Source organism: Nomascus leucogenys, chromosome 5 (genome assembly GCF_006542625.1).
Source record: "Nomascus leucogenys isolate Asia chromosome 5, Asia_NLE_v1, whole genome shotgun sequence".
NCBI classification, from domain to species: Eukaryota; Metazoa; Chordata; class Mammalia; order Primates; family Hylobatidae; genus Nomascus; species Nomascus leucogenys.
Window position 1 is genome coordinate 50,804,546 of NC_044385.1, and position 27,527 is coordinate 50,832,072.

General features: G+C 35.6%; 1 protein-coding gene across 7 annotated transcripts in view; it reads right to left on the minus strand.

The window, feature by feature from the left end:
- The window catches only part of SYT14 (synaptotagmin 14), a 241,003-nt gene that overhangs the window by 132,255 nt on the left and 81,221 nt on the right, over positions 1-27,527 (minus strand). For all 7 annotated transcript variants that reach the window (XM_003273016.4, XM_003273018.4, XM_030813066.1 and 4 more), the window contains one exon: positions 24,581-24,796. In XM_003273016.4, the coding sequence (XP_003273064.1) occupies positions 24,581-24,796 (216 nt within the window). The remainder of the gene's footprint in view (positions 1-24,580; positions 24,797-27,527) is intronic.

Here is a 27,527-nt window from a genome sequence, read left to right on the forward strand (position 1 = left end):
CAAGAAGTTGCATTTTCATTTGGTTAAAGTCCTTCTTATTTATTAATGTAACTATACTATTAATTCAGAGATAACAAATGGCTGGAGGAGGCTCTTTTCAATGCCTTCATCTTATAGAAAAGAATATTCCTTTAAAACTGCTAGTAGCATTATTCTGTATTTAAAGTTAATTTTATCTGAATGCAAAAACAACAAAAAAAAGAATATGTCCTCCATTAAAATGTACTAAACTTATAAATTTTTAAGTGTGTTAATTTGAAATGTAAGGGTCTGAAATAAATGAACTACAAATTAACTACATTCAAAGCATCTATTTTTTATAGAAATCTAATTAATTTTGGGGAAGCATTTACTTTGCATTTAGCACTATTATGAATAAACAGATCTTAGTTTGACAAGGTTTTACAATGCATTAAGAAAATATTTTGTTGACTAATTTACACTGATGAATTAATTTCTACATTTTAAACTTTGAACCAAATGTGTATAGCACCGAATGAAATGGGTCTATTCAAGTCTAAATACATGGAAAATTTGTAAATATTCTGAAAGTAGATGTATTATTATTAATAAAGAGAATCATGACATGATTTGGATGTCTGTCACCCTCAAATCTTATATTGAAAAATGATTCCCAGTGTTGAAGGTGGGGCCTGATGCAAGGTGACTGGATCATTGGGGCAGATCCTTCATGAATGGTTTAGTGCCATCCCCTTGGTAATAAAAGTCTGGGACATCCCCGCCAACTCACTGTCTTGTCCCATTCTCACCATGTGACGTGCCTGCTCCCATTTCATGCTCCATCATAAGTAAAAGCTCCCTGAGGCCTCAGCAGAAGCCGAGCAGATGTCGGTGCCACGCTTGCACAGCCTGCAGAGGTGTGAGCCAACTGAACTTCTTTTCTTTATAAATTACCTACTCTCAGGTATTCCTTTATAGTAATACGAGAAGAGCCTAATACAAATCATTATCTGGAAATTCCAAGAAAAGAGAAATCTTCAAAGATACTTTTATTCTTGGAAGAAAAATGTGTAAGGAGCGAGATATCTTTAATATCAAAACTACAAGATCCAGAAAGAACATATCTATCACATTGTCTGGCAGAAGCACCCTAATAAGTTTCAATGCTGAAACAAGATTCCTATGGCTTTGATTCATTAAAAGACTGTTTCAAATAAGCTTTCCACAAAAGGAAAGATGCCAATAGAGGCTTAAAATGGAGTAAAAAGTTGAAGTGAAATTTCTAGAGATTTCAAAACATTATCTAAACTTATTATGAGTTCCACGTAGTAAAACACAAGGGTCTTTACATTTATTTCTGTATTAGTAAAACTAAATAAAACAAAACCAACTTGAACTAGAATTTTAAGACAAAGAAAATAAAAGTATGAGAAAAATGGAAGGTATACCATGCAATCCAGTAAATGATTAAAAAACTCAGCCTCAAAAAGTGCTTGAACCAAGACTTCTCCAGGGATCCAAAAGTAGATGTTTATGCACCTTCTATTTACAACACTGGCACCGACCAGCCAATTACAGCTGTGGAGATAAGGCCATGAAATACAGGCATAACTTCTGGGGTCCACTGCTAGAAATTAAGAGATAGTTCCTCAAGAATGGAGAACTGCTTTAAGTTGAGAAACCAATGCAAAAGTATATTTTAAATGATTTCTGAAAAAATACACTCCATGCCCACATTACAGAAATTCTCAGTATTTCTGTAAGTCGATGTAATAAAAAATCTGGAATAGTCTGTGAGACAGATTCGATTGCAGTGTAGTATATAATAAAAATAGAGTACCTGGTTTTAAATACCATATATACAGTGATGATAATTAGATTCCTATCTCCAGACCAGACCTTCCCTCTGAGTAAACAGACTCACAGTGAACTTCCAACTTCATATCCTATATGAGTATCTCAAAGTCCTAACATGTCCAGAAAATCCTTATTCCTACCCTAGTCTTTCTCAGACTATGTTTGTTGCTCAAACAAAAACCCAGAAATCTATCCTGGATTTCTCAATTTCTGTCAGCCTCCACACTGCATCCAAACTTGTTAATTCTGGTTCCAAAATATATTTCAAATTCTTACTCCTATCCCCACTGTTACCACGGCAGAGACAACTATATGCCATGTGGATTACCATAACAACATTTTCCAATTAACCCAACTTCCACGTATTTGTTTTTTACAGTCATAAACACATATTTTACTTTTTTTTTTTTTTTTTTTTTTTTAGTAAAACAAAGATTCCAAAACTTTTTAGAAAGTTAGAACCAGAGAGTTGGAGTAGAAATATATCTATCTGGTAGGTTTTCATTAGAAGACTAAGATTTTCTATTAGAAATTGGAACAGACACTAGGCTGTTTCCATGGTTACCTACTGAAGCCTTTTTCCTTTAATGGAAAGGTATCATTTCTGTACACACCACATGTAGCTTCATGCTTTGTATTGGATCAAATCCCTTGAAAGCAGAATAAAAGAAATGAATTGAAAAAGGTTCTACAATCTGCCCCTGCAGAGAGCCAAATCATGAGTGAACTCCCATTCACAATTGCTACAAACAGAATAAAATACCTAGGAATACAACTTACAAGGGATATGAAAAACCACTTCAAGGAGAACTACAAGCCACTACTCAAGGAAATAAGAGAGGACACAAACAAATGGAAAAACATTCCATGCTTATGGATAGGAAGAATCAATATCGTGAAAATGGCCATACTGCCCAAAGTAATTGACAGATTCAATGCTATCCTCATCACGCTATCATTGACTTTCTTCACAGAATTAGAAAAAACTACTTAAATTTCATATGCAATCAAAGAAGAGCCGGTATAGCCAAGACAATCCTAAGCAAAAAGAACAAAGCTGGAGGCATCATGCTACCTGACTTCAAACTATACTACAAGGCTACAGTAACCAAAACAGCATGGTACTGGTACCAAAACAGATATATAGACCAATGGAACAGAACAGAGGCCTTCACGCCATACATCTACAACCATCTGATCTTTGACAAACCTGACAAAAACAAGCAATGGGGAAAGGATTCCCTATTTAATAAATGGTGTTGGGAAAACTGGCTAGCCATAAGCAGAAAACTGAAACTGTATCCCTTCCTTACACCTTATACAAAAATTAACTCAAGATGGATTAAAGATTTAAATGTAAGACCTAAAACCATAAAAACCCTAGAAGAAAACCTAGGCAATACCATTCAGGACACAGGCACGGACAAAGACTTCATGACTAAAACACCAAAAGCAATGGCAACAAAAGCCAAATTGACAAATGGGAGCTAATTAAACTAAAGAGCTTCTGCACAGCAAAAGAAGCTTCCACTTATTTTTTAATTAAACATCCTTCTCTGTATGGTTAAACTAATTCAAGACAGGGTTAAGCTCATTTGTTTCATTGTGCTTTTGGTTTTAGGAAATGTGTTTGTAAATTTAATTTTGCTTTATTAGTATGTAAACAAGGTTTGTCACAGAAGTCTAGTTTCTATCCCTGTCCCTGCAGGAGGACAGGTCCCCAGATGGTCCTGGTCCACTCAGCCCTTCCCCTGCCTCTCTTGCTTGCAGTTGTGAGAATAACCATAGAATGCACTCAGAATGCAACATCCTGAGGTAAGAAACTGTCCAGAAAAACCCAGGCTCCTCATTCCTCCTATCACTAAGGAGGATAGGAGTGATCCTCCTTGGATCAGTGATCCCAGTCATGCTGGGATATGACACCCAGAGCAGAGTGCTTTTGGGGTCCCTCAGTTGTGCTGCAACAAGAGACATACACAGACAAGACTCTATCTACCTAGGGCAGCTTTCCTAAACCCTGGGGGACTGGCTCACCATGGATCCCTGGCTTCTGTTTATCTTGCTGCTTATCTGTGAGTAATAAAGTTGCTTTGCCTAACTTGTAAGAGTATTCTGTCTCACCAGACCCAAGTAGTAGGGTCCCTGCTGTCTCCTCTACCTTGTTTCCTCCCTCATGAGTAATTATTTTTAAGTTTATGGTTTCTTCTACTGTTTTTAAGAATAAGTAAATACAAACATATTCCCCCTTTCTGGATAAAAGGTAGTATAGTATACAAATTGTTCGACACTTTGCTTTTTTCACTTAGTGTATGCTATACATCTCCTAGTAGCAGTTATCAATATTAAGCATTAATGTATTGCATATATTCACGCCTGCATCCCACATGCATGCTTTAGAAAACAATTTTTTGTAAATTATAGGGCTTCACCTATTTAACTAATAATCAAATTAAAATCAGAGATTAACAGGGCTGACATTCAGCCACACAGTACGAGTATAGCTTTGATTTCCTCATTTGGAAACCTTCTTTCAGGCTGTTTGGTGCCCAAGCAAGTAGCCACCATAAGTCCCTCCTACTGAACATCACAAAGACTCAAGAGGGTTGACCTAAAGCCTCCTATCTGGCTCCCTCAGGAGCCCTGGGTAGGGACTGCTGTTAAAGTCACCAGTTCTCTAGGCCCTGTCCTTACATGTTTTCCCAACACCAGAGGAGACATCCTTGGCACTGGCATCCCAGTGGGCAAATGTTCAATGTCCATCTGTCCTACCCAGGTTGAGGCCATCTGCTGACTGCCCACATTTCCTTTTGTAGCTCCTTATGATAACTGTAGCCTTTACTGGCTCTGAAAAAAATTATAGGTGGCAATGGAAGTCACCATAGGCACCATATTGGTGTTACACTGCAGGCCACAACCATAAAAGAACAGAGATTATGGAAGCCCAGCTATCTGCGGCTGGAGACAGGCCCTAAATAGAGAACCCCTTTTTATTGATTTATTTGTTTGCATTGAGAGCTTATTTTTATTCATTTTTAAAAGACTAAATAGTCTTCAAACTTTAGAATTATTATACAGTTACATACACAAACCCATTTAGGAATTTTCAAAGATCATTTTGACTACAGGGGATTCCTGACTAAATGACTTTAGGAACCAATGCTGCTGGAAGATGCATATCATAAAGACATAGAATTAATTCTTACTAAGTTCAGAAACTCCTATAGTTATACACAGGTTAGATTTTAAAATCTGATCCTACGTCCATTTATTTATAAGGATAATGTAACATGTATATGAACAATGTATAAACATCTATGTAGAGCTAATATCACTTTGGTTTCTTTTTTTCTTTTTTTAAATTACACTTTAAGTTCTGGGGTACATGTGCAGAACGTGCAGGTTACATAGGTTTACACGTGCCATGGTGGTTTGCTGCATCCATCAACCCGTCTTCTACATTAGGTATTTCTCCTAATGCTATCCCTCCCCTAGCCCCTCACCCCCCGACAGGCCCCAGTGTGTGATGTTCCCCTCCCTGTGTCCATGTGTTCTCATTGCTCAACTCCCACTTATGAGTGAGAACATGCTGTGTTTGGTTTTCTGTTCCTGTGTTAGTTTGCTGAGAATGATGGTTTCCAGCTTCATCCATGTCCCCGCAAAGGACATGAACTCATCCTTTTTTATGGCTGCATAGTATTCCATGGTGTATATGTGCCACATTTTCTTAATCCAGTCTATCATTGGTGGGCATTTGGGTTGGTTCCAAGTCTTTGCTATTGTGAACAGTGCTGCAATAAACATATGTATGCATGTGTCTTTATAGTCAAATGATTTATAATTCTTTGGGAATGGGATTGCTGGGTCTAATGGTATTTCTGGTTCTACATCCTTGAGGAATCACCACACTGTCTTCCACAATGGTTGAACGCATTTACACTCCCACCGACAGTGTAAAAGTGTTCCTACTTCTCCACAACCTCTCCAGCATCTGTTGTTTCCTGACTTTTCAATGATCGCCATTCTAACTGGCGTGAGATGGTATCTCATTGTGGTTTTGATTTGCATTTCTCTAATAATGAGTGATGATGAGCTTTTTTGCATATGTTCTTTGGCCACATAAATGTCTTCTTTTGAGAAGTGTCTGTTCATATCCTTTGCCCAATTTTTGATGAAGTTGTTTGTTTCTTTCTTATAAATTTAAGTTCTTTGTAGATTCTAGATATTAGTCCTTTGTCAGATGGATAGATTGCAAAAATTTTCTCCCATCCTGTAGGGTGCCTGTTCACTCTGATGACACTTTCTTTTGCTGTGAAGAAGCTCTTTAGTTTAATTAGATCCCATTTGTCAATTTTGGCTTTTGTTGCCATTGCTTTTGGTGTTTTAGTCATGAAATCTTTGCCCATGCCTATGTCCTGAATGGTATTGCCTAGGTTTTCTTCTAGGGCTTTTATGGTTTTAGGTCTTACGTTTAAGTCTTTACTCCACCTTGATTGGGGCTGAGGCAGGAGATTCTGCACTACAGCTATTTTGGCAGTGAGCCTAAGGGCAGGCGTCTTTTATAGCTCTTGGTTACACTGCAGGCTAGACAGCAGTGTCTCACCAATCTGAGTGTCCCAAGAGTCTGGAAGAAGTGAAAAATTCATTGAAGGAATTATAAAACACAGCTGAAAGCTTTAAAAACAGACTAGACCAAGCAGAAGAAAGAATCTCAGAGCTTGAAGATACGTCTTTTGAATTAATCCAGTCAGACAAAAATAAATAATTTAAAACATGAACAAAGCCTTTGAGAAGTATCAAGTTATGTAAAACACCAGAACCTAGGATTCATAGGTATTCCTGAGGGAGAAGAAAAAGCAAAAGTTTGGAAAAATCTATTTGAGGATATAATTGAGGAAAACTTCACTAGAGATTCAGACATCCAGATACAAGAGACTCGGAAAACTCTAGAAAATACATTGCAAGGACTTCACCAAGACAAATAGTCATCAGACTAAAGTCAATATGAAGGAAAAATTCCTAGTGTCAGGAGGAAAATAGCATCTAAACACCTATAAAGGAAATCCCAACAGACTAAAAGCAGACTTCCCAGCAGAAACTGTACAAGCAAGAAGAGAGTGGGGTCCCATTTTCGGACTTAAAAACAAAACTGTCAACCATGAATTTGTTATCTTACTAGTATAAGCTTCATGAATGAAAGAGAATAGTCTTTCCCAAACAGGAAAGTGCTAAGGGAATTCACCGCCACTAGACCAGTCCTACAAGAAATACTCCAGGGAATTCTAAACATGGAAATTAAAGATTGATACTCACCATCATAAAAGCACACAAAAGTATAAAACTCATAGGTCTTATAAAATAATTACACAAATGAGACTGCAAAGTAACTAGGTAACAGTAAACATTATGACAACAAGAAACCCTACATATCAATTTTAATCTTGACCATAAATGCCTTAAATACTCCATTTAAAAGATAAACATTGGCAGAACAGATTTGTAAAAAACATGACACAATCAGATGCTGCTTACAAGAAACCCAACTAACTGGAAAGGACACTTGTAGGCTGAAGGTGAAGAAGTGGAAAAAGATACTCTATTCAAACGGAAGCCAAAAGTGAGGAGGAATAGCTACATTTACATCAGATAAAACAGACTTTAAAATCAACAACAATAAAAGAAGACAAAGAAGGGCATTATACAATGATAAAGCGATCAATTCAACAAGATGTAACAATCCGAAATTTACATGCACCCAGATTCATAAAACAAACATAACTAGATCTAAGAAGAGACAGAGAGCAATACAATAATAGTGGGGGACTGCAACATCCCACTGATAGCATGAGACAGATCATCAAGAGAGAAAATCGACAAAGAAAAACACTGAACTTAAATTGGACTTCAGACTAAATGGACCTAACAGAAATTCACAGAATATTCTACCCAACAACCACAGAATATACATTCTTCTCATCAGTGCATGGAATATTCTCCAACACAGACCATATAGTAGGCCACAAAACAAGTCTCAATAAATTTTTAAAAAATCAAAATCATATCAAATATCTTCCTGGACCAGAGTGGAATAAAATTAGAAATCGATTCCAGGAGGAATGCTCAAAACTATACAAATATATAGAAATTAAACAAATTGCTCCTGAGTGATCTTTGAATCAATGACAAAATTAAGACAGAAATTTAAAATACTTCTGAAATGAATGAAAATGGAGATACAACATACCAAAACCTCTGAGATGCAGCAAAAGCAATGCTAAGAGGCAGTCTATAGCACTATGTGCCTATATTAACAACAACAACAATTAAAAAAAAAAAACAGAAAAATCACAAATCACCAACCTTATGCTGCACTTTAAGGAATGAGAAAACCAAACCCAAAACTACTGGAGGAAAAGAAATAACAAAGATCAGAGCAGAACTAAATAAAATTGAGACCAAAAAATTACAAAGGATCATCCAAATGAAAGGTGGTTCTTTGAAAAGGTAATCAAAATGGATAGGCTGCTACCAAGACAAACAAACAAAAGAGGAAAGAATACTCGAATACACACAATCAGAAATTTTAAACAGGACACATTATAAGTGATACCACAGAAATACAAAGGATCGTCAGAGACTACATGAACATCTCTACACTTACATACTAGAAAACCTGGAGGAAATGGATAAATTCCTGGAAACATACAATCTCCCAAGATTGAACCAGGAAGAAATAGAAATTCTGAACAGACTAATAATGAGTGGTGAGACTGAACAAATAATAACAAATCTCCCAACAACAACAAAAAAGCCCAGGACCAGATAAATTCACAGCCAAATGTTATGAGACATACAAAGAACTGATACCAATCCTACTGAAACTGTTCCAAAAATCCAAGAAGAAAGGAATCCTCCCCAACTCATTCTACAAAGCCAGTATCACCCTTACACCAAAGCCAGCCAAAGACATAAAAAAAGAAAACTACAGATCCATATCCCTAATGACCACAGATGTAAAAATCTTCAACAAAGTACTAGCAAACTGAATCTAGCAGTACATCACAAATATAATACACCACGATCAAGTGAGATTTATTTGAGGGATATAAGGATGGTTCAACATATGCAAATCAATAAATAGGATTCACCACATAAACAGAATTAAAAACAAAAACTATATTATCATCTCAATAAATGCCGAAAAAGCATTTGATAAAATTCAGCATCTCTTTATGATAAAATCTCTCAATAAACCAGATATAGAAGGAACATATCTCAAAATAATAAAAGCCATATGCAACGAACTCACAGCCAGCATCATACTGAATGGGTAAAAGAAACATTCCCCCTTAAGAACTGTAACAAGACAAGGATGCTCACTTTCTCCACTCCTATTCAACACAGTACAGGCAAGTCCTAGGCAGACCAATCAGGCAAGAGAAAGAAAGAAAGGTCATCCAAATTGGAAAATAATAAGTCAAATTATCTCCATTTGCTGACGATATAATCTTATGCCTAAAATAATCATCTCTCTAAAGACTCCTCCAAAAGACTTCAAGATCTGATAAATTCAGTAAAGTTTCAGGATACAAAATCAATGTGCAGAAATCAGCAGCATTTCTATACGCCAACAATAAGCTGAGATCCAAATCAGGACGGCAATTCCATTTATAATAAGCTACAAAAAATAAAAATAAAACACCTAGGACTACATTCAACCACGAAGGTGAAAGATCTCTACAAGGAAAACTATCAAACACTAATGAAAGAAACTGTCAATGATACCAACAAATGGAGAGACAACCCATGCTCAGGGATTGGAAGAATTGATACTATTAAAATGACCATACTACACAAAGCGTTCTATCCCCATCAAAAAAACAGTATCATTTTTCACAGAATTAGGAAAAACGATCCCTAAGTTCAGATAGAACCAACAAGGAGCCCAAATAGCCAAAATAACCTTAAGCAAAAGAACAAAGCCGGAAGCATTACATGACCTGACTTCAAATTATACTATAAGGCTATACTAACCAAAACAGCATGGTACTGGTACAAAAATAGACTTACAGATGAATGGAACAGAATAGAGAACCCAGAAATAACTGATCTTTAACAAAGTCAACCAAAACATACACTGGGGAAATGACACGCTATTCCATAAATGGTGCTAGGAAAATTGGATTTCCATTCCTCTGCTACATGCAGAAGAATGACACTGGACCCCTATCCCTCACCACATACAAAAAGTATCTCAAGATGAATTAAATACTTAAACACAAGTCTGGAAACTTTAAAAACTCTAGAAGAAAATCTAGGAAAAACTCCTCTGGATGTTGGCCTAGATAAAGAATTCATGACTAAGACATCAAAAGCAAAAACAACAGAAATAAAAATAGACAAATAGGACTATATAAACTAAAAGGCATCTGCACAGCAAAAAAACAATCAACACAGTCAACAGACAACTTGAAAAATGGGAGAAAATATTTCCAAACTATGCATCTGATAGAGGAGTAATAATATCCAGAATCTGCGAGGAATGCAAACAACTCAACCAAAACCCCTCAAACAACCCTATTAAAAAGTGGGCAAAGGAAATTAATAGACATTTTGCAAAAGAAGGTGTACATTTTCCAAATGGCCAACAAGCATATGACACCAGTCAGAAAGGCTATTATTAAAAAGTCAAAAAATAACACGTTGGCAAGGATGTGGAGAAAAGGGTATGCTTATATACTGTTAGTGAGAATGTAAATTAGTACAGCCTCTAAGGAAAACAGTATGTAGATTTCTGAAAGAATTAAACGTAGATCTACCATTCGATCCAGCAATCCCAATACTGGGGTATATACCTAAAGGAAAAGAAATCATTATATCAAAAAAGATACCCGCACTTATATGTTTATCATAGCACTATTCACAGTAGCAAAATATGGAATCAACCTAAGTGTTCATCAACAGAGGACTGAATAAAGAAAATGTGGTTTACACATACCAGGGAATACTACTCAGCCATAAAAAACTGAAATCATGTCTTTTGCAGTAACATGGATGGAACTAGAGGCCATTATCTTAAGTAAAATAACTCGGAAGCATAAAATCATATACTGCATGATCCCACTTATAAGTGGAAGCTAGGTAATATTTACACGTGGACATAGAGAGTGGAATAATAGAAACTGAAGATTCCGAAAAGTGGAGGGAAAGTGGGTGGGTGAGGGATGAGAATTACCTAATGAGTACAATGTACCCTATTTGGGTAATGGTTACACTAAAAGCCCAGGCTTCACCACTATGCAATATATCTATGCAACAACACTGTACTTGTACCCCTTACATCTATTTAAAAAATATATGTATATATATATATATATATATTTATATACATTTTAACTTCTGATTTTTCTATAATGAACATGTACTACTTACACAATAAAAATAAAACAGCAATAAAGATTTACTTGGGTGTAACAGTTACACAAAAGAACATTTTCTCCTATTATGTTATCTAAGTTATTTCAGTGGAGGAGTTTGGTGCATTAGCTCTGAGGGCAGACACCATGTGTTTAAATTTTGGCCCTGCCATACACTTGCTATTAACCTTAGACCTAAGTTCCTTAACCTCATTGTGTTTCAGTTTCCTCATCTTCAAAATATGGACACTAACAGAACTTGTCTCTTAATGGTTATTATGAAGATTAAATGAGTTAATTTACGTAAAATGTTCACAATAGTGTTTGCCACATAATCATTCATAAATTATAGCTATTATTTGCAGAACTATACTTTTTATTAGTGTACTAAAAATACAGATTTTTTAGACTTCCAAAATATTGTAATCCATCATCTTTAAAAAGCTGTTTACTATGAAATTATAAAAACGTTTAAGGGTATATTCTTTCTCTGAGAAACAAGTAAAAATGTTTAAGGGTGTAAATATTTTCCTTATAAAGTGTTATGCTTTATTAAATTTATACTTAATTAAAGAAGAGTTTCCAAAGTTACCAATGACCAAAATCCCATGATGTTTTTCACTTACCTACTAAAATCAAGGCACAATGACTAAAAGATTGGTTAAATTATAAAAAGCCAAAAGCTTTTTTCATAACTATCTGAATAGTAAGTAACTGCTTTACTAGACTCAAAATCCATTTAAATGATCTTACTTTTGGTGGATGGTCTTTCAACAACTCAGACTTCAATAAAATCTGATTTTCTAGGAAAATCTTTACCCTTATAAGTACATATCAAGCAAAATGAAAGAGATATTCTAAGGCGTCAAAACACCTCATATTTTCAAGGTAATTTTTGACTCACACATCAAAGATTTCAATGTAATTTATTTCCTCAAAGGTAGGAAATCTCAAAAAGAGAGCTCCACATTAAGACTGCTTAGATGAAAGATTTTTTAGAATTACACATTAAAATAAATAGAACCTCAATTCCATTTCACCCAAAACTAATGATATTCAGTTGATATTTACCTCTTTAAAATGGCTCTGTAATTATTTAACATGAATGAAGCCAGAGAAACATATTACCATAATGTATAATTTATATACTTATATCTTTAACTCAACTCTCATGGTCTATCCCTATTGTTCAGTAAAAGTTTGCATTCAGTCAGGTCTCTCTTCTTTTTGCTTCTCAAAACTCAAACCATGATTAATATTTGCCTCAAGAGAGGACAGACAGGACATGTTCTTCTGACATTATCATCTGAACATTTCAATGTAGGTTTTTGCTATTATAACTGACTTCTACTTTTTTTGTCTCCCTTAATTCTTATTCTAGTTTGTACGATAGCAGTAACTGGAAAGAAAGAATATTTGAATGATCCCGCCCCATATTAAAACTCAGTTTTAAGGCAAAAAAAAAAAATTGAAAATGCAATAATTTGCGGAGTACTATGAACAAATTTAGAGAATACATAAATAAATAGTGCAAATGTATAGGTAAGCTTCTATCACAATTAGAATGGAAAACATGGAAGAGTAAACTAGGAGAACAGTATAGCTAAATTAATCAGTTTCTAATTATTGTCTTCATAGTAAGTATTTAAATAAAAAACCAACAGAATTGATATATTCTTCTGTTACAGTATTTATTTGTAACTATTAATATTTACACTCTGCCTCTCAATGATGGGTTTTTTTTTTACTGGGTAGTAGAGTCAGAGTCACTTTAATGAAAAATGAAAGAAGTGGGTATGAGGAGTTAATATCATGAACAAACAAGTATTATTTCACATGGTTTAATACTCTAACTCAAGCTAGGTTTTCCTCTGCTCCCCCTTTTTACTTCCATTTTTAGAAAGGAAATAAATGATAACTTGGAAACTTCTAGTGGTAAAGAATCTTTCTACTGGTAAGAGAGGAAAACATGATTTGAGAATAAGAGATACTTGGTGTGGGACAAACCTGATGAAGTGCTTAGGGCAATCTAAAGGTAAAAGATGGTGATAAAAAGGTAATACAAGAGACAAAAGTAGGAAGAACTGGTAGAAAACACTGCTTAATTAATTATTTTTCATAAGGCTATGGAAGCAGCTGGTATGCTACTGAAATTCAACTGCATTGATACCATTCTGTTATGTCATACTATACAAAAATATCTGAGTTGGATGGCAGTGTACTTAATCTTTCTTAATCTAGCATCTTTAGTTGATTCCAATGATACCCTTCTCTGCGAAAAAAAAAATGACCATATGAAGAAGAGAAAAAAGGAAGAAACTTAACTCTGCCATGGCATTTAAATGCTCCACCAGGTATTACTTTCCTGTTCTACTTCCGGGCATAGTCATTCTCTGCTAGTTGTCCCTTATTTGTCCTGAAGATGCTAAAGTGCACAGTAGTCCTTAGCAAAGAGGGAAGGAATAAATTTCTCTCCTTCTTGTTACCTTCTTTTAGAAAAAAAAATCCCTAAACAACAATAGGTGGGCATTACAGGATTTATTAAAACAGGTTTTTGAGGTCTTACAATGGCCCCCTTGCTCTTCACAAAACCCAGGCATGAATCAGGTAAAAGCTGTAACAGGAAAACAACCTGAGAAACAGATAGCAATCTCCACCACCACTGGCCACACTGATATTAAAGGATAACAAAGAATATTATAAGCAACTCTATGCCTAAAATTTGATGACCTAGGTGAAATAAACCAATTCATTAAAACACATAATATTCCAAAACTCACACGAGAACAGATGACCTGAATAGGTATATATCTATTTAAAAATTGAATCAATTATTAATAACTTTCCAAAGCAGAAATTTTGAATTCAGTGGTAAATTCTACCAAGCATTTATGAGAAAAATTATACCAATTCTGTACACTCTCTTTCAGAAGAGAGAAGTAGAGTGAATATTTCCTAACTCATCCTATGAGGCCAGCATCACCCTAATACCAAAGATATTACAAGAAAAGAAAACTACAGACCAATATCTCCATGAAGAAAGATTCAAAAATCCCAAACAAATCATTAGCAAATCAAGTCCAGTAATGAATAAAAACCACAACCAACTGGGTTGTATTCCAGGTATGCCAGGCTGGTTCAACATTTGAAAATGAATGAATGTAATCCATCCATCACATATGGCTGAAGAAGAAAAACCATATGATACTATCAACAGATACAGATAGCAAGCTATACTGAAAACTGCCCCATCCTGGGCAACGTGGAGAAACTCCCATCTCTACCAAAAAAAAAAAAAAAAAAAAGACAGGCATGGTGGTGCACACCTGTAGTCCTAGTTACTCAGGAGATCAAGGTGGAAGATTGCTTGAGCCCAGGAGGTCAAGGCTGCAGTAAGCCATCATTGTGCCACTGCACTCCAGCCTGGGCAAATGAGTGAGAACCTGTCTCAACAAAATAAAACAAAACAAAGAAAACACTGTCTTCCCATACTAATTAGTTTTATTACTGAGCCAAGTTCACCATGTCTGGTTCCTAAATCTCTCTCAAGAAACTGTTCTTGTGAGTGATCTCTCAGACTCTCCTCCCTGTCCAACAGCCACACACAGACATGCATGAATCCCAACAACAGAGAAAGCTGACATACTTTCCTAAAACACTCCTCACCTCATCATACTCAATGATAAAAGACTGAAACCTTATCCTCTAAGATCAAGAAAAAGCCAAGCATGCCTACTTTCACCACTTCAACTCAAAATAGTACTGAAAGACCTAGCCAGAGCAATCAGGCAAGAAAAAGAAACAAAAGGCGTCCAAAGTGAAAAGGAAAAAATTATCTCTGCTCACAGATTATATGATCTTCTATGCAGAAAATCCTAAAGATTCCACCTTAGAAAAAACTGCTAGAATAAACAAATCAGACCGGGTGCAGGGGCTCACAGCTGTAATCCCAGCACTTTGGGCAGCTGAGGCAGGTGGATCACTTGAGGTCAGGAGTTAAAGATCAGCCTGGCCAACATGGTGAAACCCCATCACTAGTAAAAATATAAAGATTAGCTGGGCATGGGCATGGTGGCAGGAAACTGTAATCCCAGCTACTCGGGAGGCTGAGGAAGGAAAATCACTTGAACTCAGGAGGCAGAGGTTGCAGTGAGCCAAGATCACACCAGTGCACTCCAGCCTGGGCAACAGAGCAAGACTCCAAAAAAAAAAAAAACAACTAATAAATCCAGCAAAGTAGCAGGAAACAAAGTCAACACTAAAAAAATCAGCTGCATCTCTACACACTAACAATGAACAATCTGAAAAGGAAATTTCTAAGAAAACAATTCCATCTGCAATTACACCAAAAAGAATAAAATACTTAGAAATAAACTTAACTAAGGAGGTGAAAGACTTGTACGGTGAAAACTGTAAAACATTTCCAAAAGAAATTGAAGACATAAATAAATAAATGAGAAGACACACTATGTTGATGCTTAGAAAACTTAATGTTAAGATGTCAATAATACCCAAAGTGATTTACAGATTTAATGCCACCTCCACAAAATTCCAGTGACGTTTCTTGCAGAAATAGAAAAACCTCCTAAAATTCATATGGAATCTCAAAGAGATCCCAATTCTGAAAAAGAGAAACATAGCTGGAGGACTCAAACTTCTTGATTTCAAAATGTACTATAAAGCTACAGTAATCAAAACACTGTTGTACTGGCTAAAGACAAACACACAGACCAACGGAATGAAACAGAGAGTCCTGAAATAAAACCTTGCATATATGGTCAAATGATTTTTGACAGGGGACCAAGACCATGCAATGTAGAAAAGGCTTTTTAACAAATGTGCTGGGAAAACGGAATATCCAAATGTAAAAGAATGAAACTGAACCCTTGCCGAATATCATTTATAAAAATTAACTCAAAATGGATCACATCATAACCATAAGACTTAAAACTATAAAACTCTTAGAAGAAAACATAGATAAAAAGCTTCGCAACACTGGATTTGGCAGATTTCTTGGATATGACACCAAAGGCACAGAAAACAACAAAAAATACACAAAGTGGATTTCATGAAAATTAATACATTTTGTCTATCAAAAGATACTATCAACAGAGTAAAAAATGCCATCCCAGAATGGGAAAAAATATTTGCAAACTGTATATCTGATAAGAGATTATTATCCAAAATATATGAAGAATTCCTAAAACTCAACAACCAACCAACAAACAACGCGATTCCAAAATGGGAAAAAGATTTGGACATTTCTCCAAAAAAGATATACAAATAGCCAATAAGCACATGAAAAGATGTTCAGTGTCACTAATAATTAAGGAGATGCAAATCAAAACTACAGTAAGGTATCACCTCATACCTATTAGAATGGCTATTATTTTGAAAAAGCAGACAATAATAAGTGCTGGTTAGGAGGCAGAGAAATTGGAACCCTTGTACGCTACTGGAGGAAATGTAAAATAGTATAGTCACAGTGGAAAACAGTATGGCAGTTCCTCAAAAAATTACAAATAGAATTACCACAGAGCCACCAATTTCATTTCTGGGTCCATACTCCAAAGAACTGAAAGAAGAGTTTCAAAGAGATTTGTACACCCATGTGCACAGCAGCATTATTCACAACAGCTAAAACACAGAAGCAACACAAGTGTCCACCAATGGATAAATGGTTAAGCAAAATATGGCACATGCACAAAACAGAGTATTATTCAGCTTTAAAAAGGAAGAATATTGGCCGGGCGCGGTGGCTCACGCTTGTAATCCCAGCACTTTGGGAGGCCGAGGCGGGCGGATCACGAGGTCAGGAGATCGAGACCACGGTGAAACCCCATCTCTACTAAAAATACAAAAAAATTAGCCGGGCGTGGTGGCGGGCACCTGTAGTCCCAGCTACTAGGAGAGGCTGAGGCAGGAGAATGGTGTGAACCCGGGAGGTGGAGCTTGCAATGAGCCGAGATTGCGCCACTGCACTCCAGCCTGGGTGACAGAGGGAGACTCCATCTCAAAAAAAAAAAAAAAAGGAAGAATATTCTGATACATGCTGTAACACAGACGAAACTGAGGACATTATGCTAAGTGAAATAAGTTGGTCACAAAAAGACAAATAGGGTATGATTCCATTTATATGAGGTACTTAGAGTAGTTAAAATCACAGGGGCAAAAAGTAGAATGGTGGCTGCCAGGGTTGGGGGAAGGGGGAATGGAAAGTTGTTTAATGGGTATGGAGTTCAGCTTTATAAGATGAAAAGAGTTCTAGAGATGGATAGTGGTGATGGTGCACAAAATAGAACTGAAAACTATTGAGCTGTACACTTAAAAATGGATGGTAAATTTTATGTTATGTGTATTTTACCACAATTTTAAAATTGAAGGAAAAAAAGGAATAAAATTCTGATACATGCTACAACATGGATGAATCTTGATGACATCATGCTGACTGAAATAAGCGAGACAAATACAGTATGATTCCACTTATATGATCTACCCAGAGTAGTCAAATTCATAGACACAGAAAGTAGAATATTGGTTATCAGAGGCTGGGATGAGAGAATAAAGACTTATTTTTTAATGGGTATAAAGTTTCTGTTTAGGATGATGAAAAAATCCTAGAGATGGAATAGTGGTGATGGTTGTACAACAATGTGAATATACTTAATGACACTGAACTGTACATTTAAACATTATTTAAATGATAAGTTTTGTGCTGTATATATTTTATCACAATAAGGAATAAAAAGAGAAAAATACTGTAGATGTAAAAAATAAAATAAAATTCTACACTATTGAGAGGAATTAATCCCATCACATAAAGAGATCTCCAAAACACCAAAGATGCAGTAAAAAGAGTCAAGATTATTTCCCCTTCAAATTGGCCATATTTAAAAAATAATACACATGATAAAGAATTCCTTAGAGGAGAGATATTCATAAACAAAAATCTGAAATTAAGAAAAAAGTTTACCAAAAATCTAAATAAACATGTATGGTTGACCCTTGAACAACTGGAGTTTGAACTGTGCAAGTGTAGTTATAAATAGATTTTCATCCATCTCTGGGATGGATGAGACAGCAAGACCAACCCCTCCTCTTCCTCCTCAGCCTACTTAACATGAAGACAAGAATGAAGACCTTTTTGATAATCCATGTTCACTTAATGAATAGTAAATACATTTTCTTTTCCTTATGTTTTTTTTTTTGGAACAGGGTCTCACTCTGTTGCCTATGCTGGAGTGTAGTGACACGATCATAGTTCACTGCAACCTCAAACTCCTGGGCTTAACTGGTCCGCCCAACCTGGGCTCCTGAGAAAGTAAGGTTACAGGCGTGGGCCACCAGGCCTGGCTAGTTTTTCAAAATTTTTTGTAGAGACATTATAGGCATGAGCCACTGCGCCCAAGTCCCCTTATAATTTTCTTAATAACATTTTCTTTTTTCTAGCTCACTTTACTGTAATAATACAGCATATAATACAGATAAAATTAAAAATATGCATTAATTGACTGTTAATACTATCAATAAAGGCTTCCAGTCAACAGCTGGCTATCAGTAATTAAGCTTTTGGTGAATCAAAAGTTATATGTGAATTTTTGACTGAATGGGGGGATCAGTGCCTCTAACTCCTGGGTTATTCAAGAGTCAAATGTAATATACCTAACTTTAACTATTCAAAGTCACTACACTATTTTTATATCAAAGAATTCTGGGAAATACAGAGAGAATTTTTAGTACTTTTCCACTTTTCAAAGAAATTATGAAAATTAATAAAAAATTTTAATATAACAGTTAAAATGGACTTAAATGAAATATAAACAAATAATCTATTACTCTTAAATATTAAATTATTATAAAAGTAAAATATAAATAAAAGGAATAAATAAATATATTTTGGTAGTCCTAATTTTAAGATAACATCAAAATTAATAGAATGAAGCTTGTGATATAGCTATAACAGAAAGAGAATGACAAGTAGGGGTGTGTGTGTGTGTGTGTGTGTGTGTGTGTAAGCTATATACCCTAAGACATAAGTGATGCTGAAAATTATTTTTCAGTGGTGTTTTATATTAACTTGCTCCCAAAATAAATAATGTAAATTTAATAATACAGCTTTCCATAATATATAAGTAAAGCTATGTAATCTCTATGGTAAACTAATAATAAAAAGCTATCAGTAACAAAAGACATTCTAGTAATTTTACACTGAACTTCATCTTCATATAGAATCATCTTTAATAAGCTTCTCCTAATATAAAAATAAAAAGTATTAATTAACGTGAATGAAATTTCAGAGGTTGGTCTAGCTCGTCAATTAAACGGGATATCCACAAACCATATTTTGACACTGACCTTTTTAAAATAAGAGAGGTTTATCAGAAAATGCCCTTAATTTTAAGCACAACACAGTAAAAAAAAAATTACAATTGTGAACAAAAGGATTTGACGAATTAATGTTTCTTTTTTCTAGAAAAATTTCTTACAGATATCATCCCTTTCATACTTCCAAAAAAGAACCCAGAAGATTAATATGGCCACCTAGAGGAGAAAACATGATCAACAAATATGCCATTACATTTTCTTACTTTTTCTAGAATATGTGTATTTCAGATTTATAACATATAAACTGCTCTAAAGGACCAACTGAAGGGATTCATCTTGTATGAAATAGACTTAGGGAGACTACTAAAGTAGCAGTGATGACCTAATGAAAGCCAAATAACATTAATTTTGCTGTCAACTTGCCAAGTATAGTTTTTATCTTGCCGTGTGACTTTGGGTTAAAAAAACAATCAACTTAAAGTCACTTCAATTCTGTAGAATCTTACCTACCACAATACATGGCAATGCAAATTAAATATGACGGCATAACAGAAACAGAGTGAGGCACATAGTAGGAACTCAATAAATGGCAGTCCTCACTATCTGGTAAAAGTTCTTTTGCACTGGTCTCTCCTAATACCTCTTCAGGTCCTCTCTAATCTTCTCTACTCCTACAGATTTGTTTTCAAAATTGGCTGTTCCAAAGCTTCTCAAATGGAATACTTAGGCTGTTGAGAAATAGACTAAAGGTCCCTTATTAGCATTAATGAGGTAAATATTATGCCATGTAAAAAACGTATTTTAAAATATTTTTCCTTCTACCTTGTGATTCCCTTTAGTTAACTCACATTAGTCAAGTTTAACCTTTATAAACTTGTGTGATGGTCACATGCAGACCAAAGGGTCACAGCAGTAAGAAGTGTAACTTACTCTATTCATCTCTTCCCTTATGTGTCATTTATTTTCTACTCACACAGAAAAACGAATGAAGTCCTACCAAGAGAACTGTACCCAGCAGTTCTCTTAGGTGGGTGATCAGCCACAAAGTAGCAGTTTCTGCAGAGGCAGCTTTGCAAAGGGGCAACCACCAGGTGGAGACGCAAATCCCCTTCCTTCCCAAATATACACCAGAGGAGAGTATCAGTGAGCGGGAGGAAGAAGGTGAACAGTTGGGTTATAAGCAAAACCCCTCAACTACCTCTCTGACTCTCAAAGTTGATAAAGAGAGAACAGATGGTAAGAAAGTGAAGGCGGCAACTGTATACTTCCTTACCACTTATCCTCGCCTTAACAACATTCAATCTGACTTCCTTATTACTCTCCTAAAACTCTAATTGAAAATGATTGATCAACTTCTACTGGACAAAGGGGTTTATCTGAATTATCATCCTCCCCAACCACGCTGCCCTCCTTCTTCTTCTAAAACTTTTCTTCCACGGCTGATAAAATATAACATTTTTCTGATTCTCTTCTTTATCTCTCTTACTGTTTCTTTGTGTCTTTACATGATGCCCTTAATTCTCTTGTCAAAGGAAATGATTCTCTGATCTTTTCTCTCCACACATTCTCCTTCATCAATTTAATTCATGCCCATAGTTTCTGTTCTCTAAGCATATATGATCTGAAAACTTCTCCCTCAAACGCATTCATTATTACAAGCTTGACAGCCATTTCCAACTGCTTAAATATCCTGCCTCATCACATATGTAAAATCATTTACTATATCTCTTATCCACTGCTCACTTCCAACCAAACACAGGTCGCTCTCTGGATTTCATATTTATATTAATGACGTCATCATTCTCCTCATCCTACATGATGGAAATCAGTCATCTATGATGCTTCCTTTCTTTTTCCAAATGTTCCAAACACATTCAGTTCCTAAATCCAGTAAGTTCTACCTCAATAATCTCTCTCCTATCTTCCTTTATTTCCATTGCCACTACTGTAATTCAGACTTTTATCATTTTCCACATATACTACCCCAAAGATCTCCTTAACTGATATCTTTTCTGATAGTCTGCTTGCTGCTAAATTAATCTTTCTAAAGCACAACCCTGATTATGGTTCCTTAGTAAAAAACTTTTCAGCAAATTCTCACTGGCAAACAAATTAAACCCTATCTTCCTAGTCAGGGGGCACTCCAGGCCTTAGACCTCATCTCTCTTTTCAATCTTATCTTCTATTCCCTCAGATGTATGTGTATAGATGCACCTATGTTGGAGCCAAGTGGATTTCTCTCCATCCCTGAAATATTCTCTACATTTTATCACACTCTCCTGCTTAAAAACCTCGATTAATGTATATAGATAGTATGTGTACAAATGCACCTATGTTGGAGTCAAGTGGATTTCTCTCTAACCCTGAAATATTCTCTACATTTTATCACACTCTCCTGCTTAAAAACTACTGAGCAAGGCATTCCCCTTCTTCGAACAAAGATCCCAAGTTACAGGCACTGAAATACACTTTCTTTTGGATTCATGATTGCATGAAATCCCTATTCCATGCTTGCTGAAATAATTCTCACTCAAGTCTAACTCACCTAGACCCCATTAGGCTTCCTCAGATTCCTACCTCCCAAAATCAAAATCACCTACTCTGTGTATCGTTTTTTATTTTTATTTTTTAAAGTTTTGTCAGCTGGGTGTGGTGGCTCATGCCTGTAATCCCAGCACTCTGGGAGGCCGAGGCGGGCAGATCACAAGGTCAGGAGTTCGACATCAGCCTGGCCAATATGGTGAAGCCCCGTGTCTACTAAAAATACAAAAATGAGCTGGGCATGGTGGCAGGTGCCTGTAATCCCAGCCACTCGGGAGGCTGAGGCAGGAGAATCTCTTGAACCCAAGAGGCAGAGGTTGCAGTGAGCCAAGATCGTGCCACTGCACTCCAGCCTGGGCAACAGAGTGAAACTCCATCTCAAAAAAGTTTGTCTTTTTTTTTTCTTCCTCTGTATTTCTACTGCACTTTGTTCATGTGACTAACAGACCTCTCATCATATTACATATATACTCACTGATTTTCCTCCTCCAGTCAGTAGGCTTTTTGAGAGAAACAAGTTTATGATCTTCATATCCACAGTATCTAGCAGTGTATGACTGCTAAAAAGCGTTCATGAAAGCTTTTCATGTTTACAAAATAAATAAATCGCATCTTAGAATGCCTAAAATTAAGTGTTTCATCAAACAATTTAGGGTAGAAATGTGTAAAGAAGTACAGGATAGGTCCTAAATATATGGGTAAAATAAAATGAGAAGGTGATTGTGGGACACTTGGACCACTTGCAGAGGTTAGGGCAAGAATAGTAGAAGCACCTAGGTTGTATACCTCTTTCCTCACTCCTCTTTCCATAGGCTATAAAGTCAGGCTAGACTAACAGAACTACCAAGAAGTGCTCAAGACCGCAGAGGGGTGTTGGGGTAAGAGTTAAGAGAAATGGATAGAAAGTAAATCCTAAATGTGCCTGCAAAAAGGGAATGCACACTCAGGGCTTGCTCATGACCATCACTCTTTTCACTACCATTATAATTAGCTACATTTACTGATCACTTACCTAACAGCTATCGGACACTATGCTAAAAACTGTACCACATATATCATTTAATTTTCATGGCAACCCTACCAGTTCAGTTTTATTCATATTTTACAGACAATGAAAGAAATCTAAAAACAATGAACTATATTGCCAAAGGTTTCACAGCTAACATATTAAGAGATATGGCCAGAATGTTAACAAGGACCAGTTCTCAAAACACATTCTCTTCCTGCTCTACTATTCATGTACCAGGGGTATACATAACTTGGGGACTGGTTTTACTGCTTTGCATTATTTAATTAACTTAGTAGGCACATGTCTTATTTTCCCTAGTCCTAAAATGTATTTCTGAGGGTAGAATACCTGTCAGATATTTTTTATTTCTTCCCTTGAATCTCATAATGACCATATAGTAATCATTCAGTATTTATCAATTTATTATTATATCTGTGTACTAGCAGACATAAGAATTGAGGTGCATTAATCTTTAGTTGGCATGAAGCCAAATACAGTAATAGATGATTTATCCCCTTTGACAACTGTTCATGCTGGGATAAGACTTTAAGTCATCAATAGTAATAGGCCCTAAAACATTAAGTCACTGCTACAAAATCAAGGATAGCTTGTGTTTATGTATAATGATAAAAATGATATCTAGGATATATTATTCTGTCCCTCATATCTGGGTATAAAGATAATAATCATGATGAGTAGCCATACGTTCTATTAAGAAAGTGAATAATTTATTTAAATGTGGAAAGAAATATGCTTTAATGGCAAAACCTGTCTTATTTATGCCACAGAAAGACGTAAAAACATGTATAAGTGGACTGACATCTTCTATACAGGTTGAGTTCTAAAGTCTATTTCAGCACATAACACAAAATCAATTAGAGACAAATAATCCTTCAAATTACTGAAATCCTTGAAAATACCTTAAATTGCCTTTAAAGAATGGTATAACATAGTACTAGCTCTCAATAAATTCATCTCAGACAGTTTTCCCTTCTGCACAAAACAGATTACCATTTCTTCCGCTGTCTGCCATGTGCAACATTTGGCTGGTGTTTAGGAGCCATATTGAATGAAACAGCATACATTTACACACTGGAATCATATTCAACACCGTGAGAGACTTAAACTCTATCAGTTCCTATAACAGGTATAGAGAAACCGATTCCATCTGAGAGAACAGCAGATTCACATCTTTCATATCATGCTTGCTAAGCATATGTTCACTGTGAAATGAGAGCTACAATTATCACATTACGTAAATTATTTGGTTTTTGCTTTGGGGTGTTTTGGTATTGGTTTTGATTTTTGGCCTGAGCCCAAAGATATGAATTTGAATAAATTACATTCCCAGAAATGTGACTCTACTGTGTGTGCTCTCTTGTTTATTCTGCAACCACAGATTCCTAGAATTTCAGGCACAAGTAATCGAATACTATAGTGTGCCATGTAAAAAAAATAAAACAGCCCATCTTACCTTCATCTATTGATGCTTCACTACTGTATCCATCATACTCTGCGGATAGAGGACTGTATTTCTGCCTTGTTTCCCAAGCATAGTTCTTTTGTCTAGAATCTGCCAGTGGTAGTCTGGAATTGTGTGTTCTGGATAAGGCCTCATGATATTTACCCAGTGCTTCATCTTCACTTTCAGAGGACGAACCATGCTCATCTTTGTCCATGTAGGAATTATCTATTTGGAATGACATGAAGAACAAACAGTAATTGAAAAAAAATTTCCCTCCCCTCACCTGGCCCTACTGAGCCCATCAAATGATAATTTTTACACAATAAAGTATGGAAAATTTGCTGAAGTTATATATATAAACACACATATATACACACACACACATATATACATACACACACACACACATATATATACAACCTGAATTTTCAGATTTAAAAAAATACAGTTTTTTCACATAAGAAGCCCAAGCTTTGGAAAAAGATCAGTTTGTACATTCTGTTATATAAATAATGTTTGTTAGTCACAGGGATTTTTCAATCATGTTACATATAAAGGAAATTATAATACTTACCTACCATTTTACATTTTTTAAAGTATAAGTAGCACACAAGTGAAGTTCAAAGTATTGCCAGTACTATAGAACTGATTCAAATAATTCACATTAAAAGACACATTTCTGGTTCTCGTTTTGGTCAAAATTTTCAAAACTGGTAATGCTCAGTGCTAGCAGTAAAATACAGCAATGGACAGGTATATACTATTGGTGAAATTATAAGTGATACTACTTTCCTAGAGAGCAATTTGCCAAAATATATCAAATTTTTAAATCTGCATAATCTGATCCATTTCCAGGAATTTACCAATTCTATTTCTAAGAATTCAGCCTAAGAAATTAATTAACAGATGAATAAAGATATATTTTTGAGACAATTCACTGCACTGTATATAATGGTAAAAGAGATAACCTAGATGTCCATCAGTGGGCTTTGTTTAAATAAATTATGATATATCTATTCAATGATATACTATGCAGTCATTAAAAATGAGGATGTGAACTTAAAAGAACTCTCAGGGAAAGAATAACTACAGTATCATGTTATGAGAAAAAAGGAGGTAAAAAAGTAGAAGTTATATTCCCATTTGAAAAATATATATACACACAACGTGGCATATACACACACATAATGCAGTCTAGGTATGCACAGACAAAACTATCTGGAAGGATATACACCAAACTGTTAACAGTTACTGCTTGTGAAAGGCAGAATTTCTAGGAAAATTTTACTTAAATATACCTAAATTTCAAACAAAACTTTCAGGAGGTCTAAATTTTTTATTGTTCTAAACAGCACTAGTTGTGCTGTTTTTTAAAAAGGTAACCACTTTGAAACTGCACAATGGTGTAACTTTCTTAGAATTATTAAACAATTCTAGAAAGGTGAAGAGACTACAGTAGTTAAAATTCATGAGTTCAATCTGGTTATTTTTCTCTTTATAGTCAGTTAAGCATCTGTAGTAAAGAAATCGAGGTTGAAATTTGAGTGGGAGTTACAGGGTAAGTAATTTTTAAATACAGGACAGAAACTAAATGCTTAGAGTTAGAAGGAGGTTATATGTCATCTAGTCTAGTCCTAGTTTTTAAATCAGTAAAATAAAGCCATAAATGGGTAATGCTATCAGCAATGTCATATACTGTGGCAGTGCTTGCCCAATATGTAGCCAACAGTCACATGTGGCTATTTAAACTAATTAAAATTAAACAGAAATTAAAACCCAGTTCCCCATGCTATTAGCCACATTTGAAGTGCTCAACAGCCACATGCAGCTAGCGGTTACTATATGGAACAATGCAGAGATGTAAAAGACTTTTTCATTGTTGCAGAAAATACCATTAGACAACAATGAGATGGCCGAGCCATAAGACCTCTGACTCCCAGTGCAGAGCTGTTAGCACTTTCTGGGATACCATGGTGGGGATCTTAAAGCAGTAGAGGGTTTTGAGTCTTTTGAGGAGGGTAACTAGTCTGTGGTCAAACTTCACCTATTAAAAGACATTACCTAACATAACCTACATTTAGAAATAAAGAAGAAAACTCTTCCTCCTTTCTCTCTTTTTTTTTTTTTTTTTTTTTTTTTTTTTTTTTTTTTTTTTTTTTGAGTAGTCTCGCCCTGTTGCCAGTCTGGAGTGCAGTGGCGTGATCTTGGCTCACTGCAACCTCCACCTCCTGGGTTCAAGCAATTCTCCTGCCTCAGCCTCCTGAGTAGCTGGGATTACAAGCACCCACCACCATGCCTGGCTAATTTTTGTATTTTTAGTAGAGACGGGGTTTCACCATGTTGGCCAGGATGGTCTCGATCTCGACCTCATGATCCACCCGCCTCAGCCTCCCAAAGTGCTGGGATTACAGGCGTGGGCCACCGTGCCTGGCCTCCCTCCTTTTTCCATACCTTATCAACCCTGTGTCAGAACCTGGAACACAGGTACCAGTAATATTACCGTTCAGCTAAATGAAGGGTTAATCTATGGGTCAAACAATTTTTGAAAATCATTAGGGAACATTGTGTGTTTAAGTTTAGTACTGACTATATTGTGGAATATGTTAGAAATATTTGGTTTCTTTAGGTACTAGCATGCTTCTTAATGAAAACAAATTTAAAAAGTTAAAAACCTTACATGCTACTTGTATTTATTACTAGTATCCATTCTATCATTATTTTCTGAATAAAATAATATGTAAACTATTTTACATTATTTTTTAATTTTTGCTACTTTAAGCAATAAGTCTACCAGAACTAAACTAGGCCTACCTAAAGTCACTAAATCTGACAATCAAAAAACTGCTAGAATGGCCAGGCACAGTGGCTCACGCCTGTAATCCTAGCACTTTGGGAGGCTGAGGCGGGTGGATCACGAGGTCAGGAGACCGAGACCATCCCGGCCAACATGGTGAAA